Source organism: Euphorbia lathyris, chromosome 7 (genome assembly GCF_963576675.1).
Source record: "Euphorbia lathyris chromosome 7, ddEupLath1.1, whole genome shotgun sequence".
Lineage (NCBI taxonomy): Eukaryota > Viridiplantae > Streptophyta > Magnoliopsida > Malpighiales > Euphorbiaceae > Euphorbia > Euphorbia lathyris.
The window spans coordinates 53,436,556-53,449,124 of record NC_088916.1 but is presented as its reverse complement, the minus strand read 5'-3'; the positions used below and the strand labels follow the sequence as shown (position 1 = coordinate 53,449,124).

General features: G+C 36.0%; 1 protein-coding gene across 1 annotated transcript; it reads right to left on the bottom strand.

The window, feature by feature from the left end:
- Nucleotides 1-5,608: 5,608 nt before the first annotated feature.
- LOC136201389 (cytochrome P450 CYP82D47-like) lies at nucleotides 5,609-9,478 on the bottom strand. The gene is made up of 2 exons (XM_065992053.1): nucleotides 8,526-9,478; nucleotides 5,609-6,348 (listed from the first exon to the last, which is right to left on the bottom strand). The coding sequence occupies exons 1-2, from the start codon at nucleotides 9,450-9,452 to the stop codon at nucleotides 5,725-5,727; spliced, it is 1,551 nt and encodes a 516-aa protein (XP_065848125.1). The 5' UTR covers nucleotides 9,453-9,478; the 3' UTR covers nucleotides 5,609-5,724.
- Between the last annotated feature and the right edge of the window lie 3,091 nt (nucleotides 9,479-12,569).

The window sequence follows — 12,569 nt, the reverse complement described above, 5'->3', positions numbered from 1 at the left end:
AACCGCTCAAACACCTGAACGAATGATCGAGTTATTACGAGAGAACATTATCATGCGATTTGGAATCCCGCAAAAGCTTATAACTGACAACGGCACCCAGTTCAACTGTGTCAAGTTCAAAGCATACTACGAAAGCATGGGGGATCAAGAATCATTTTTCTTCCGTAAACCATCCCCAATCGAATGGTATGACAGAGGTTACCAATAGGGCCATGATTCAAGGGATCAAGAAGCGGCTAGGTGATAAAAAAACAGGTTGGGCGGATGAGATACCCCATATGTTATGGGCATACAGAACTTCTGTAAAAGCAGCAACTGGCGAAACACCTTTCTCGCTGGTTTATGGAGCCGAAGCAGTCCTACCTGTTGAAATTAAGTCGCCTACAGATCGAATAATTTATTATTGCGACACACAAAATCCTATCAACATTAGAGATGCATTGGATTTTGTTGAAGAACGAAGAGAAAAAGCTTACATGCAAATGGCAGTATACCGCAATAGGGTCAAGAAATATCATGACAGAAGGGTGCGAAAAGTGATAATCAACGAGAATGACTTGGTCTTGAAAAAAGCGGATAAAATACAATCCAGAGATGGCAAAGGCAAATTAGGCGTCAACTGGATCGGACCATACAGAGTATCCAAAAAGCTGGGACCATCAACTTTTGAAATAGAAGAAATAAGCGGAAAAAAGCTCCCGCGCACCTGGAATCTAGAAAATCTGCGCCTATATAAACGGGCCGGGTAGTTCAGGGAAATGACGAGTACTCTTTTTCCTTTTATGAGTTTTTCCCACTGGGTTTTCTGATAAAAGGTTTTAATGAGGCTTTGATCCCACACATTTCATATACCAATGTAACAAAAAGTCTTTCCTTTTATCAATAAAGATATTCAATTGTTGCATACAGCGTCTGAGTCCGAATCCTTTTTAGGACAACCACTTCAGTGTGTTATCTACAAACAAAAGGCGGGTAAATCGCGCAAAAACCTTATGGTTAAACTTAAAAACACATAAATGTGTTGCCTATTAAGAAAGGCGGATGCATGATTACGCATCACTCGCAAAAACCTTATGGTTAAACTTAAAAACACATAAATGTGTTGCCTCTTAAAGAAAGGCGGATGCATGATTACGCATCACTCGCAAAACCTTATGATTAACCTTATGATTATATTATTTTCGAAAGAAAAATTATAAGATAAGGCATAAAATTAAGCGAATAAACGAGTACTCAAAAAGTTGCAAAAAGGGTCTGGCCACCCTAGCGGAAACGAAACTAACTACGAAGAAATACAAATGCGGAGTCGGCAAAAGGCAGAGGTCACATATGAAAATAAAGGGCAATAAGGAATAAAGTGACAATCGCACGTATAGGTAAAGCGGCAAGTAAAAGAAAATATATACGGGTAGTTTGTTACATACAACAGTCCAAATATAAATCAAGCTATGCTACAACTTCCTCTCCTTCACCCCTATGGCCCTCCTCGCCTTCAGCGGCTCCCTCATCTCCTCCAGCCGGCGGATCTGCTTCAAGCGAATCCTCAACCCTCGAATCGGTAACCGCTCCAGAAAGAGGTATCTCTTGCTCAGGCTGAGAAACGTCTTGTTGTGGTGCTTCTTCTTCTACGTTCTGATTCGGGATCTCGCGGCTAATTGGAGAGTCCTGGAAACTCTGCCAATCCAAGAGGAGTACCTCATCCATATCGGCATCCTCGGCCTCCAGCTTGTCCCACTTATCGGTTAAATCCTTTTCAGGGATGGGAACTTTGGGGCGGTTAAGTATTCGATCTGGATGTCCATGCTCATAAGCGGCATGAATTCGCTCCCCATACCAATAGATGCGAGCACCATCTTCAGCTAGAATCTCCTCAGTCCTCTTCTTTTGCATCTCTAGAGCCTCCTTGGATGAATTTAGATCATCAAGGACCTTTTGCAGCTCGTCGGACTTAGCCTGGAGGGACTTGAGAGCTTCCTCCTTCTCGCTCATAGCCTTCTGACAAGCGCCTTCAAGAGCCTTTACCTTCCCTTGGACATCATCATAAAGCGACTTCTGAGTCGCCAATTCAGTACCAAGGTTCTCCAGCTCTTTGGCTCGTTCAGCATCCCTTCGGAGAGCGCCCTCCGCGAAATTGATAATCTGCATATAAGACGGCTCGCGAATAAAAAGGGCGAATAAAAACATGCGATTACTATGGACACAAAATCCTTGAAAGGGAAGGACAAGCTTCTACCCCCAAAACAACAATATACCTCTATGGCGCGCTTCTCGATCCCCTCCATAGCAGTAGGAAGCGGTACTTGTTCTCGCACGCGGGAAGCAGAGGGGAGTCGCCCAAGGACATTGCATATGGAAGAAACAATGTCCTTACATGAGAAACTCACGGCCATGCCAAAAGTCCTAGTCCACCACCCGCTAATATCGGGAATAGGCTGCGAACGCATAAGGAAAGAGATCAGAAGAACAGCAGATAGCTTATAAAAAACAATAAACATTACAATAAATCAAGATACCTCGTGAATTGGAGTACTGCTCTTTCCTTTGGACGGGGCGGATACGGGTGTGCCGCCAACGGTGAGGGACACATAGGTGTTTTTCTTTTTGGGACGAGAAGACTCTGTATCCGCATTATGCTTCCGCTTCCTAGTTAAGGGGAGGTCCTCGGAAGCAGAAGCTGGACCTTGTGAAACGGAAGCGATTGGAAGGGAAGCCGCCTCAACAGAAGGAGCCGCCCCCACAGGAGAATTCGCCCTTGCAACAGAAGTTGTTCCCTCCATCCGCTTCTTCCTTCTTGCTAGAGCTTTCGCCTCCCGATCTGCAGCGAGTTGAGATAAAGGATCACCCCTGCAAAGGGTTAAAAGAAATCATCAACTTGGAAATGAAGAAAAAAAGAAAAGTACCTTGAACAAAAACGCGATAAGGGATATAGACAACGCGATCTCCCTCGCGGTAGGCAATCGCCACTCGACTTCTTAGCATGTGGAAGGCCTGATCATACGTCCATACAAAAGGAGGCGTACTCTTCAAGAACTTTATAACAGCGAATTCTTCCTCACTGGGGTAACCGAAGTTCAAACTCTTTACATTGGGTCGGCCCCAGCAGCGAAGGAAGTTTGGATTCCCTTCATTAAACTTGATAAAGAAGTAAGATCGGTCCCACTCGCGGATCTTGTTCAGATTCTCGTCGAAACCATAGTAACCGCTCTGACGGATGAAAGTGAAATACCCCGCCGAACTTTTGAAATGATGAAGCTTGGAGAAAATTTTGAGCGAGAAGGGAACCTCCAGACAATCCGCCAGAAATTTGTCCAGAGTTAAGTCGGCCCATCCGTTGGGATGCAATTGACCAGGTGCGATTCCGTAACCGCCAAGGACGGAGGCAATCTCATCCGCCAGCGGATACGTGAAACCGCAGATAATCTGGGCGACGAAAATGGTGAAATACCCCTTTGGGTAGTCGCCCGGTCCTCTATCCTCTCCGGGAATGAGGACTTCGAGACCTTGAAGCCAAGAATACTGCTCCCGCAAGTCATCAATTGTCTTCTGACAAACTAGGCTTCCCGATCTGTCCTTCTTCGGTAGCAAACGAGGGGTTGGGACAGGTGGCGGAATCAACTTTTTAGGGTCAAAACCTAAACCCTCATCGGATGTATTCGCTAGGTGGAGGAAGTCGGCGGGATGAGAATCAGACCTAGGAGAGCTGGTTGAAGCTTCATCAACCATCTCATCGACCTCATGAGATACCTCGCGGACGTAATTTTCGTCGAACGGTGCGAAGTCGAGGTCAGGGTTCGACATATTGATGAAGAAAAATGAACAGAAGTAAAGAGTCGAGCGAGGTACAAGTTGTGGAAAGGAAAACTTACATATGAAAGACTACACAGAGAAGAATGAACGCGAAGAGGTTGATGCCGGAAAAGAAACGACGATGCTGGAAAAGAAACGACGGACAAGGAAATTCGCAATTTTTGAATTTTGAATATCCAGACAAAAACGAAGAGTCCCCTATAAAAAGACCCTAAAGGGCTCTTGCCAAACTAAGGGGGAGGCATGTGATGACCCGCGAAGCCAAACCGGGCCGAATTCATTACACGGGCCCAGCCCATACTTAGACCCATGGTCTAAGATCGGATGGGACCCGAATAGAGGAAGCGGGTGAAGTGAGTAACCGCCCCGAATTCCTAAATGGAGCATCAAAACTCCCACTCAGAACAAACGATACCACGTTTGTTGCCACGAAAGCCACGAAAGGGACATGGCCTAAAAAGGAGTAACCGCCCTCGGAACGTGGCCTGGAAGGAGTAACCGTCCTCGGCGGTTACCTAAGAACACTTATAAAAAGCCATAAGGCCAAAGGGGAGAGGTACGTTCACATTTTTCCCCGCAATACTGTTATTATCAACCTTCCTACAAAGAAACTGACTTGATTGTCGGAGAGTTTTCCCGGAGATCCTATCTCCGGTTCTGTTTTGCAGGTAACTACGGCGGAGATCATCAAATCGGATCCAGCAAGTTATCAAATATCCATCAAATTCATCAAACTAAATCCAAAACATTCATCAAATTCAAAGTAAAGATATTAAGGTTTTAACATCCAGTAAATAGAAATTAGAAATTGAAAGTCAACTGTTATATTAGTCAATTACCAGAAAATTACCAGTTTTATATTAGTCTTACATTTAAACATAAAATACTTTATAATATAAAATATAAAAATCAAGAGAAGCAGAAGCAACAAAGTTGAAAAAAGCAGCTTCAGCAGAGGATGTTGATAGCAAATGAACAAATTAACATGTCTGGACCTAACCTTGTCACCATTTGTAAATTGAGTCCTTATTTGAACAATGAACAATAGCAATATTAGAGGTGTCAATGTTAGTTATTGATGATTTGCATAACTTACACAAAAACTGTTGTTTAGCATTTCATTAAATACATTCTGGATCAAATTAAAATTGACTAATAAATCAATTGAATCTCATTCTCCTCAAATCAGCAAATGAGTTTCTAACCTATACCAAACCCACAAATTAAGCACAAGTTAACAATAGCAAAGATGCATACAGAAAAAAGACACATGTAGTTCTTACCCCTGAAATTCGATTAAGGCTATGGCCGGCAGATTTCGAACCAAACGATGGTGGCCGCCGGCAGATTTCGAACCCAAAAGATGGTGGCCACCGGCAGATTGTGAGCGCAAACGATGGTGGCTGCCGGTAGAATTTGAGCGGAAACTGTGGTGGCGGAAGATTTCAACTTTCACTTCTCAAATGGTGCTGCTGCATAAGAAACTGAAACCAGAGAGAAGAAGAGAACATGTCGGCTGAAACCTAAGGATATTTTTGTAATTTTATATTTTCGGGTTTTCGGGTTGATCCGAACACGACCCGAATTTTTTAGTGTCATTTTCGGGTCCCGAAAATGAACTATTACCTACTAAGCTCAACACTAACACTAAAAAACTGTGTCGTGTTCGTATCGTGTAATCGGGTCGTGTGTCATTTTGCGCGTCTACCATTAGCGTCAAAACATTTTCCCATCAATTATATAATCAAAGTCTCTCACATTAATTAAGATGCATTCGCGACAAAACATTTGGTTCCTTGCATTAAAATTAAATATATATATATATATATAATTAATTAATTATACAATGTTAATACTATATTAATTAATACGGATTGATATGTAATATGACATCCGATTATTCGCACAAATGATATGCTAATATAGTTGTGAAGGAAGACGAGGAGTGAGAAAAACTTCCACCGGAGTAGCTTTCATATTGGTAATTCCGATACCCTCGCTCATATCAACTGGATTACCCGACAAAGTTTGGATTTCAAAAGCATGCAACAATGTAGCAAGAGTGAGATTCAACACTTGAAGACCAAACGAAATTCCAGGACACATTCTTCTTCCGCTGCCAAATGGTAGCAATTCAAAATGTTGACCTCTAACATCAACATCCTTTTGTTCAGTTGTAAGAAACCTTTCTGGTCTAAATTCAAGAGGGTCAACCCACACACTTGAATCTCTCTGAATTTTAGCAACATTTATGAAAAGTCGTGTCCCAGCTGGAATATGATACCCATCTACTATGCATTCTTCCACTGATTCATGTGGTATTAGCAATGGCACTGCTGGATATAATCTAAATGTTTCTTTAACAACAGCTTGGAAGTAAACTAAACTCTTTATATCTGACTCTGTCACTTGTCTGGTTCTACCGACGATCTCGTCTAGTTCTTGTTGCACTTTCTTTAGAGTATCACGATGGTTGAGTAGTAATGACAACGCCCATGTCATTGTGATTGCTGTTGTGTCCGAGGCCGCTGAAATAAGACTCTACAGAGAGAGAGTTGTTCAAAAAGATTAATATTTTTCTTAGTTATTTTCTAGAGTGGTTCACATGTATTTTCATTTAACGTACTAAGTAAAGAAATATGATAAATGTGAGACTCCTCATCAAACATTATAATAAAAGCTATTATTGAGTTGTAGCTATCAATTTAACCTTTTAGGTTATCACAACCTCTAAAACTAAGTGGTCGAGGGTTTGAGAGTGACTATAGTGTTGTATGAGATATTGTAAGGATCGTTTCTTTTAGGCATCGACTTGGTATAAGGAATACTGTAAGGGGAGTGACCTATCACCTTGAGACTTGTCACTAGGTTTGCTTGTGTTCCACCATCTCTAGTAGTTCCCTCCTACTACTACGGGATGCGACCTTATGGATGTATTCTTGTTGATTATATATACTAATGAGATCATCCATGTATTATTCACTCTCGTGTCCTTTTTGTGTTGTCTATGATTGTAAGTGAATATGATGGATTGCCCTATAATTGTGTTGTATGTGTGCCTCATATATCAAGTTTGATATATGGCTGATATCTAACTTATGTGTGTGATTATTGCAGATAAAGTGAATTAGATCTCTTGGCTGACTTACTTCTAGAGGGTCAAGTAAGCGTGAATCTAGATAACATTAGTGGAATATCAACCTATAATAAGATATGTCTCTGTTATTTACATTTCAAGACCAGAGGGTATTGACGTTCAGAAGTGTATCAAAGATTATAAGAGTAAATTACACTCATGGCCATTGAACTTTACTCATTTTCACAGTATGACTACTAAACTTCAAAGCGTAACATAAAAGTCACTCAACTTTACACTTTCTAATATTATGCTACTAAACTTCAATCAACCCCTCAAAATTACCGTTGACGCCTTCAAAATAAAAAAATTCTAAGAATTGATGATATTTTAAACAATTTTAATTTTTTTTTTGTTTTGAGGTCAATTATGTATTGTTTGTTTAGGAGGGAGAAAGTGAATTTTTAGAGAGAGAAAACTTTAAAAATAGTGATTTTGGAAAATAAAAAAATGTGATTTCATGGCAAATGTCGTTCTAAACAACTTTAATTATTGAATATTTTCATTTTGAAGCGTTAAATAAAATTTTGTGGACATAAGGTTAGAAAATATAAAGTTATGTGATTTTTATGTTACATTTTAAAGTTTAATGGTTATATTGTAATAATGAAAAAAGTTCAGTGACTATGAGTATAATTTATCCAAGAGTATAATAAATATTAGTGAAGTCTAACTAGCCATTTAAACTTTTTAATTCAATTGGTTGAATAAAATATGTCACTTTTCAACAAAATTTTAATTCTATTTTATCTACCCACTTGTAGACTTTAGTGGAATTGTCTTCAGATTTGAATAAATAATTTTGAGTGTTTCTAGAAAGTGATTGAGATTTTGGAAGTATACTAATGTATGGGATCTATTAATTAGAAAGGATTAAATTTAAATTTGTGCATTAAATAATTTTATTAAGTGTTCCAGAACAAGGATAATATAGTCTTAACCATTTGATTTTATTATAAATGTAAGACTAATTAATTGTTTTTAATCTTTTATCAAACAAATTAGTAATTGTTTTTAATCTTACTTTTTTTTCACAATTGGATGGTGATGAACTTTGACAAAGTAAGCTCATCCAATGTTAAAAAAAATAAAATAAAAATTACTTTGTCAAAAACAAAGTAAACATAAAAGGCGCATAGAAATGAAATAAAAAGATACAAAGGTATACTCCTTTACTGAAAAAATCATTGTTAATTAAAACTATAAACCACAATCTTTTCTTTACTATAAATTTTTTTATACTTCTCCTTTTGTTTTAAAGCAAAAAGAATTTTTCTAACATGTTAGAATAAATTTTTTACTAAATTAAGCAAAAAAATAGATTTTTCACTAGGAAAAAGGTTTAGAAAAATATATAGACTTATAAGTAGATTTATATATTGTTTTACACTTGTAGAGATTCCAACAACGACAGTGAAATGTTATAAGAGTCGTTTCTTACTCTCTCACACAAACAAAATTTTAGATATTTAAGTTTATGTTTGTTTGTCGGAAAATATTATATTTTGAGTTAGAGATATTTTTTTGGTTAACAAATATTCGGAAAGAAGTCTTAGTAGTATTGAGAATATATATACCGTACCAGACATGTAGCTTTGTTAATGGTGTCAGCATCTCGATCGGAAAACTGTACTGCATCATTAATAATCGAGAGTAATAAATCCATGAAATCTTCATCTCCCTTTGATCTACAAAGCTCTTTCTTCTTCTTGCGTTCGTCTAACCATTCATCAACAATAGAATCGAGCTTTTTGACAATCTTCTTCATCTCCTTCTCAATTCCACCAAAATCCAACCACCTCAAAAACGGAACCGCATCCGACACCGCAAACTTTCCAGCCAATTCCATGAACTCTCTCAAAGTATCTCTCCACACATCATTATCTTTTCCTTCATTCTTATTTTCCCCATACTCCACATATCTCTTTCCTATGATTATTTTCAATATCACATTCGATGTTATATCGAAAAACCATCGCTTCATTTCAACATTTTGATTCTCCTTGTTGCTCCATTCTCGGTATAGATCTCTCACGGCCGCCTTTACCTCTGCCTCTCTTACATGCTTTAGCTTATCCAACCGATAACTAGAAAGAAGCTCAATGGTGGCGATTTTGCGAATTTGACGCCAATAGTCTCCATACGGGGCGAAGCCAATCATTTGGTCGTTATAGCCTAAGATCTCCGCCGCTAAAGATTTAGGACGGCTGGCAAAAGCTCTGTCGTTTTGGGTGAGGCACTCTTTTGCTATGTCGTTATTACTTACTACCAAAGTTGGGTGGATGCCGAAGTTAATGGTGAAAATAGGGCCGTACTTGTCAGCTAGGTTTCCTAGGATGATATGAGCTGGCTGTTTCGCTGCTAGGAGAGGAAGGTGGCCGATAATAGGCCACGCGCCACCAGGTTGCGGCGGGGACTTTTTCTTGGATGTGTTTTGTGATTTAAGAAATAAGTAATAGATTATGATGATGGCTATAATAGATGTAAACAAGGGAAAAAGGGACTCCATGGCTGCTTTCCTAATTAATGTGTATTGAGCTATATAGATAATTCGAAGGTATATATCAATATTTAGAAAACTTTGTCTTATATACAGCTCTGAATTACTGGATCTTTTGATGAAGTCATCCATGGCATCATCCATGAATATGAGTTTATAAAAAATAATATAAATAAAGATTAATTATAAATAACTAATATTTGGTTTTATCGATTTACAGACCGGTATTTATGATATTTTTTTTTTAATAAACACAAGCTTGTGGTTGTAAAATTTTATATGTATTTTATTTTATCAAATTTGGTCGATAACGATCTCAAATGAAAAATTTTAAGAATTAAAGTTGTTAATTACAAAAAAAAACTACCCTATGGTTTGGATTTTTTGCGATGTAGAAGAAGAGAGAAAGAAAAAAAAATTAAAAAAAATTAAAAAATCGAATTTTCTAAATTGCCCCTGTGCCACGTCAGATTTTTAACAGAAATTCGACCGTCTCCTTCATTTTATCTAACGGTGACAACCACAAGGTTGTGTTTGTAAAAAAAAATATCACGGGTACCACATCGCCAAAAGTTTAAACCACATGGTAGTTTTTTTTGTAATTAACCTTATTATATTTACTATGGAACCATATTTTTTATTTTTCAAAATTATCATTTTTAGAGTTTTCTCTCTGGAAACATTATCTTTATCTCTCATAAAAAACAACATCTAAATTACATCAAACCTAAAATGTTAAAAAAATTAAAGTTACTTAAAATATAATTAACTCTTGAATTTTTTTATTTCAAGATCTTTATCGACCAAATTATAATAAAGTAAACTCAAGTACAAAATTTTACAAATCACATAGTTACTTTTGTTAAAAAAAAGCACCACAGATACCGGTATACAAATCGGCCAAACCACAGTTAGCCCTCTAAATAATTGTATCTTGTAACTAATTTATTTGTAAGATATTATCTAATACTATTGAATAATAAACTCTACTAGGACGATTCCCTCGCGTTGCTTCGGATATTTGAAAGAGATAATTTACAGAATTATATAGGAATATATCATATTAAAAATTAAAAAACATGATTGCGAAAGTTATCATCAAACCTAACATATAGTTCTATTTGAAGACATTTTTAATAACAAATAGAGACAAATTAATCTTTTACCATAGTTGGTTAGGTTAAATTGGAAAGCAATCAATCATTTTCATCTCATCTTTAACTCATTGTACACTTATTTTAATCCAATTGATTCAATCAAAACAAATTTGACAAAGACAACTCAATATCATATCTCTACTTAAATCTAATCGTTATGCTTATTATCCTCAACCTTGAATGATGCAAAATTTATAAAGTCTGTATTTATTTGAATACTTTAAAAGGTTTAAATTTATTATAAGAAATAATTTTATACATTTTCTGGATGTGGTCAATTATTTATCTACTTTTGTTAAAGAAAAAATGGCTAAATTGGAAAAATAAAATTGCCAAAAATAGAAGAAAAAAAGGAAAGAAAAAAAGACTCACGTGATTGACCCTCCTTGAGTAAGGCCAACTCACGTGGTATTTGTCGTTAAGCAATATTAAATGGTAATTTAATTTATGTGCATACTATAAAAATTACTTACTCCTAATAATTAAATAATTCTTTTAAAAGAATATTAATAATTAATTAATACGTGTCTCTCGCTAATATTTGAACGTCCTATCTACCGCAACAGTCTTCATTCATTTCTATTGGGTAAATTACACCCATGGGCACTGAACTTTACCATTTTAACATTGTGGCCACTGAACTTCTATTTTTAACATTATGATAAAAAATTCAAAGAGTTAATGATTTTATAAGAAACTTTAATTCTTAAAAAATTTCGTTTTGAGGTCATTTATATATTGTTTGGTTAGGAGAGAGAAAGCTCCAAAAAAATGTGATTTTAAAAAAAAAATACTTACTCCTAATAATTAAATAATTCTTTTTAAAAAATATTAATAATTAATTAATACGTGTCTTTCGTTAATATTTGGACGTCCCACCCACTGCATCGGTCTCCATTCATTTTTATTGGGTAAATTACACTCATAGCCACTGAACTTTACCATTTTAACATTGTGGCCAGTGGATTTCTATTCTTAACAGTATGATAAAAAATTCAAAGAGTTAATGATATTCCAAAGAACTTTAATTCTTGAAATTTTTTGTTTTGTGATCATTTATGTGTTGTTTGGTTAGGAGAGAGAAAGCTCCAAAAATGTAATTTTAAATAATTCTTTTAAAAAAATATTAATAATTAATTAACACGTGTCTCTCATTGATATTTGGACATCCCACCCACTATAACAGTCTCCATTCATTTCTATTAGGTGAATTACACCCATGGCCACTGAACTTTACTATTTTAACATTGTGACCACTGAACTTCTATTTTTAACAGTATGATTAAAAATTCAAAGAGTTAATGATATTCTAATGAACTTTAATTCTTGAAAATTTTCGTTTTCAGGTTATTTATGTGTTGTTTGGTTAGGAGAGAGAAAGCTCCAAAAAATGTGATTTTGAAAAATAAAAAATGTGGTTTCATGGTAAATGTCGTTCTGAACAACTTTAATTCTTGAATATTTTCATTTTGAGGAGTTAATTAAAATTGAGTGGCCACCGATTTTAAAAATTCTAAAGTTCAGTGACTATACCGTTAAAAATTAAAATTCAATGACAATAATATTAAAATAGGAAAAGTTTAGTGATCATGGATGTAATTTACCCTATTACATTTCTGCCTTCCAACAAAGCCACGTCGTTTTGAATTAGGTTGGTGGTAAATTTGTCAAAATTATAAGGATATAATTGGTATAAAAAAAAAATTCTAAATTGATTGCTATTTACTGTTCATTTCCCACTTCTCTTTTAATTCTATAGAATAATCTTTACTCCACTATTTAGAATAGTGTTGATCGGTAAGGTCATGATTGGATGTAGGACGCAACTATTTCTCTGCTATGATAATATTAAAATAGATAATTAATTTATGAGTCCTTATATTTTGACAAAACATACTGTTTAGTTCTTGTATTTTCAAAAACACATAGTAAGGGTTCTAACATTTTTCTCAGTAAACTGTTTAGTCAT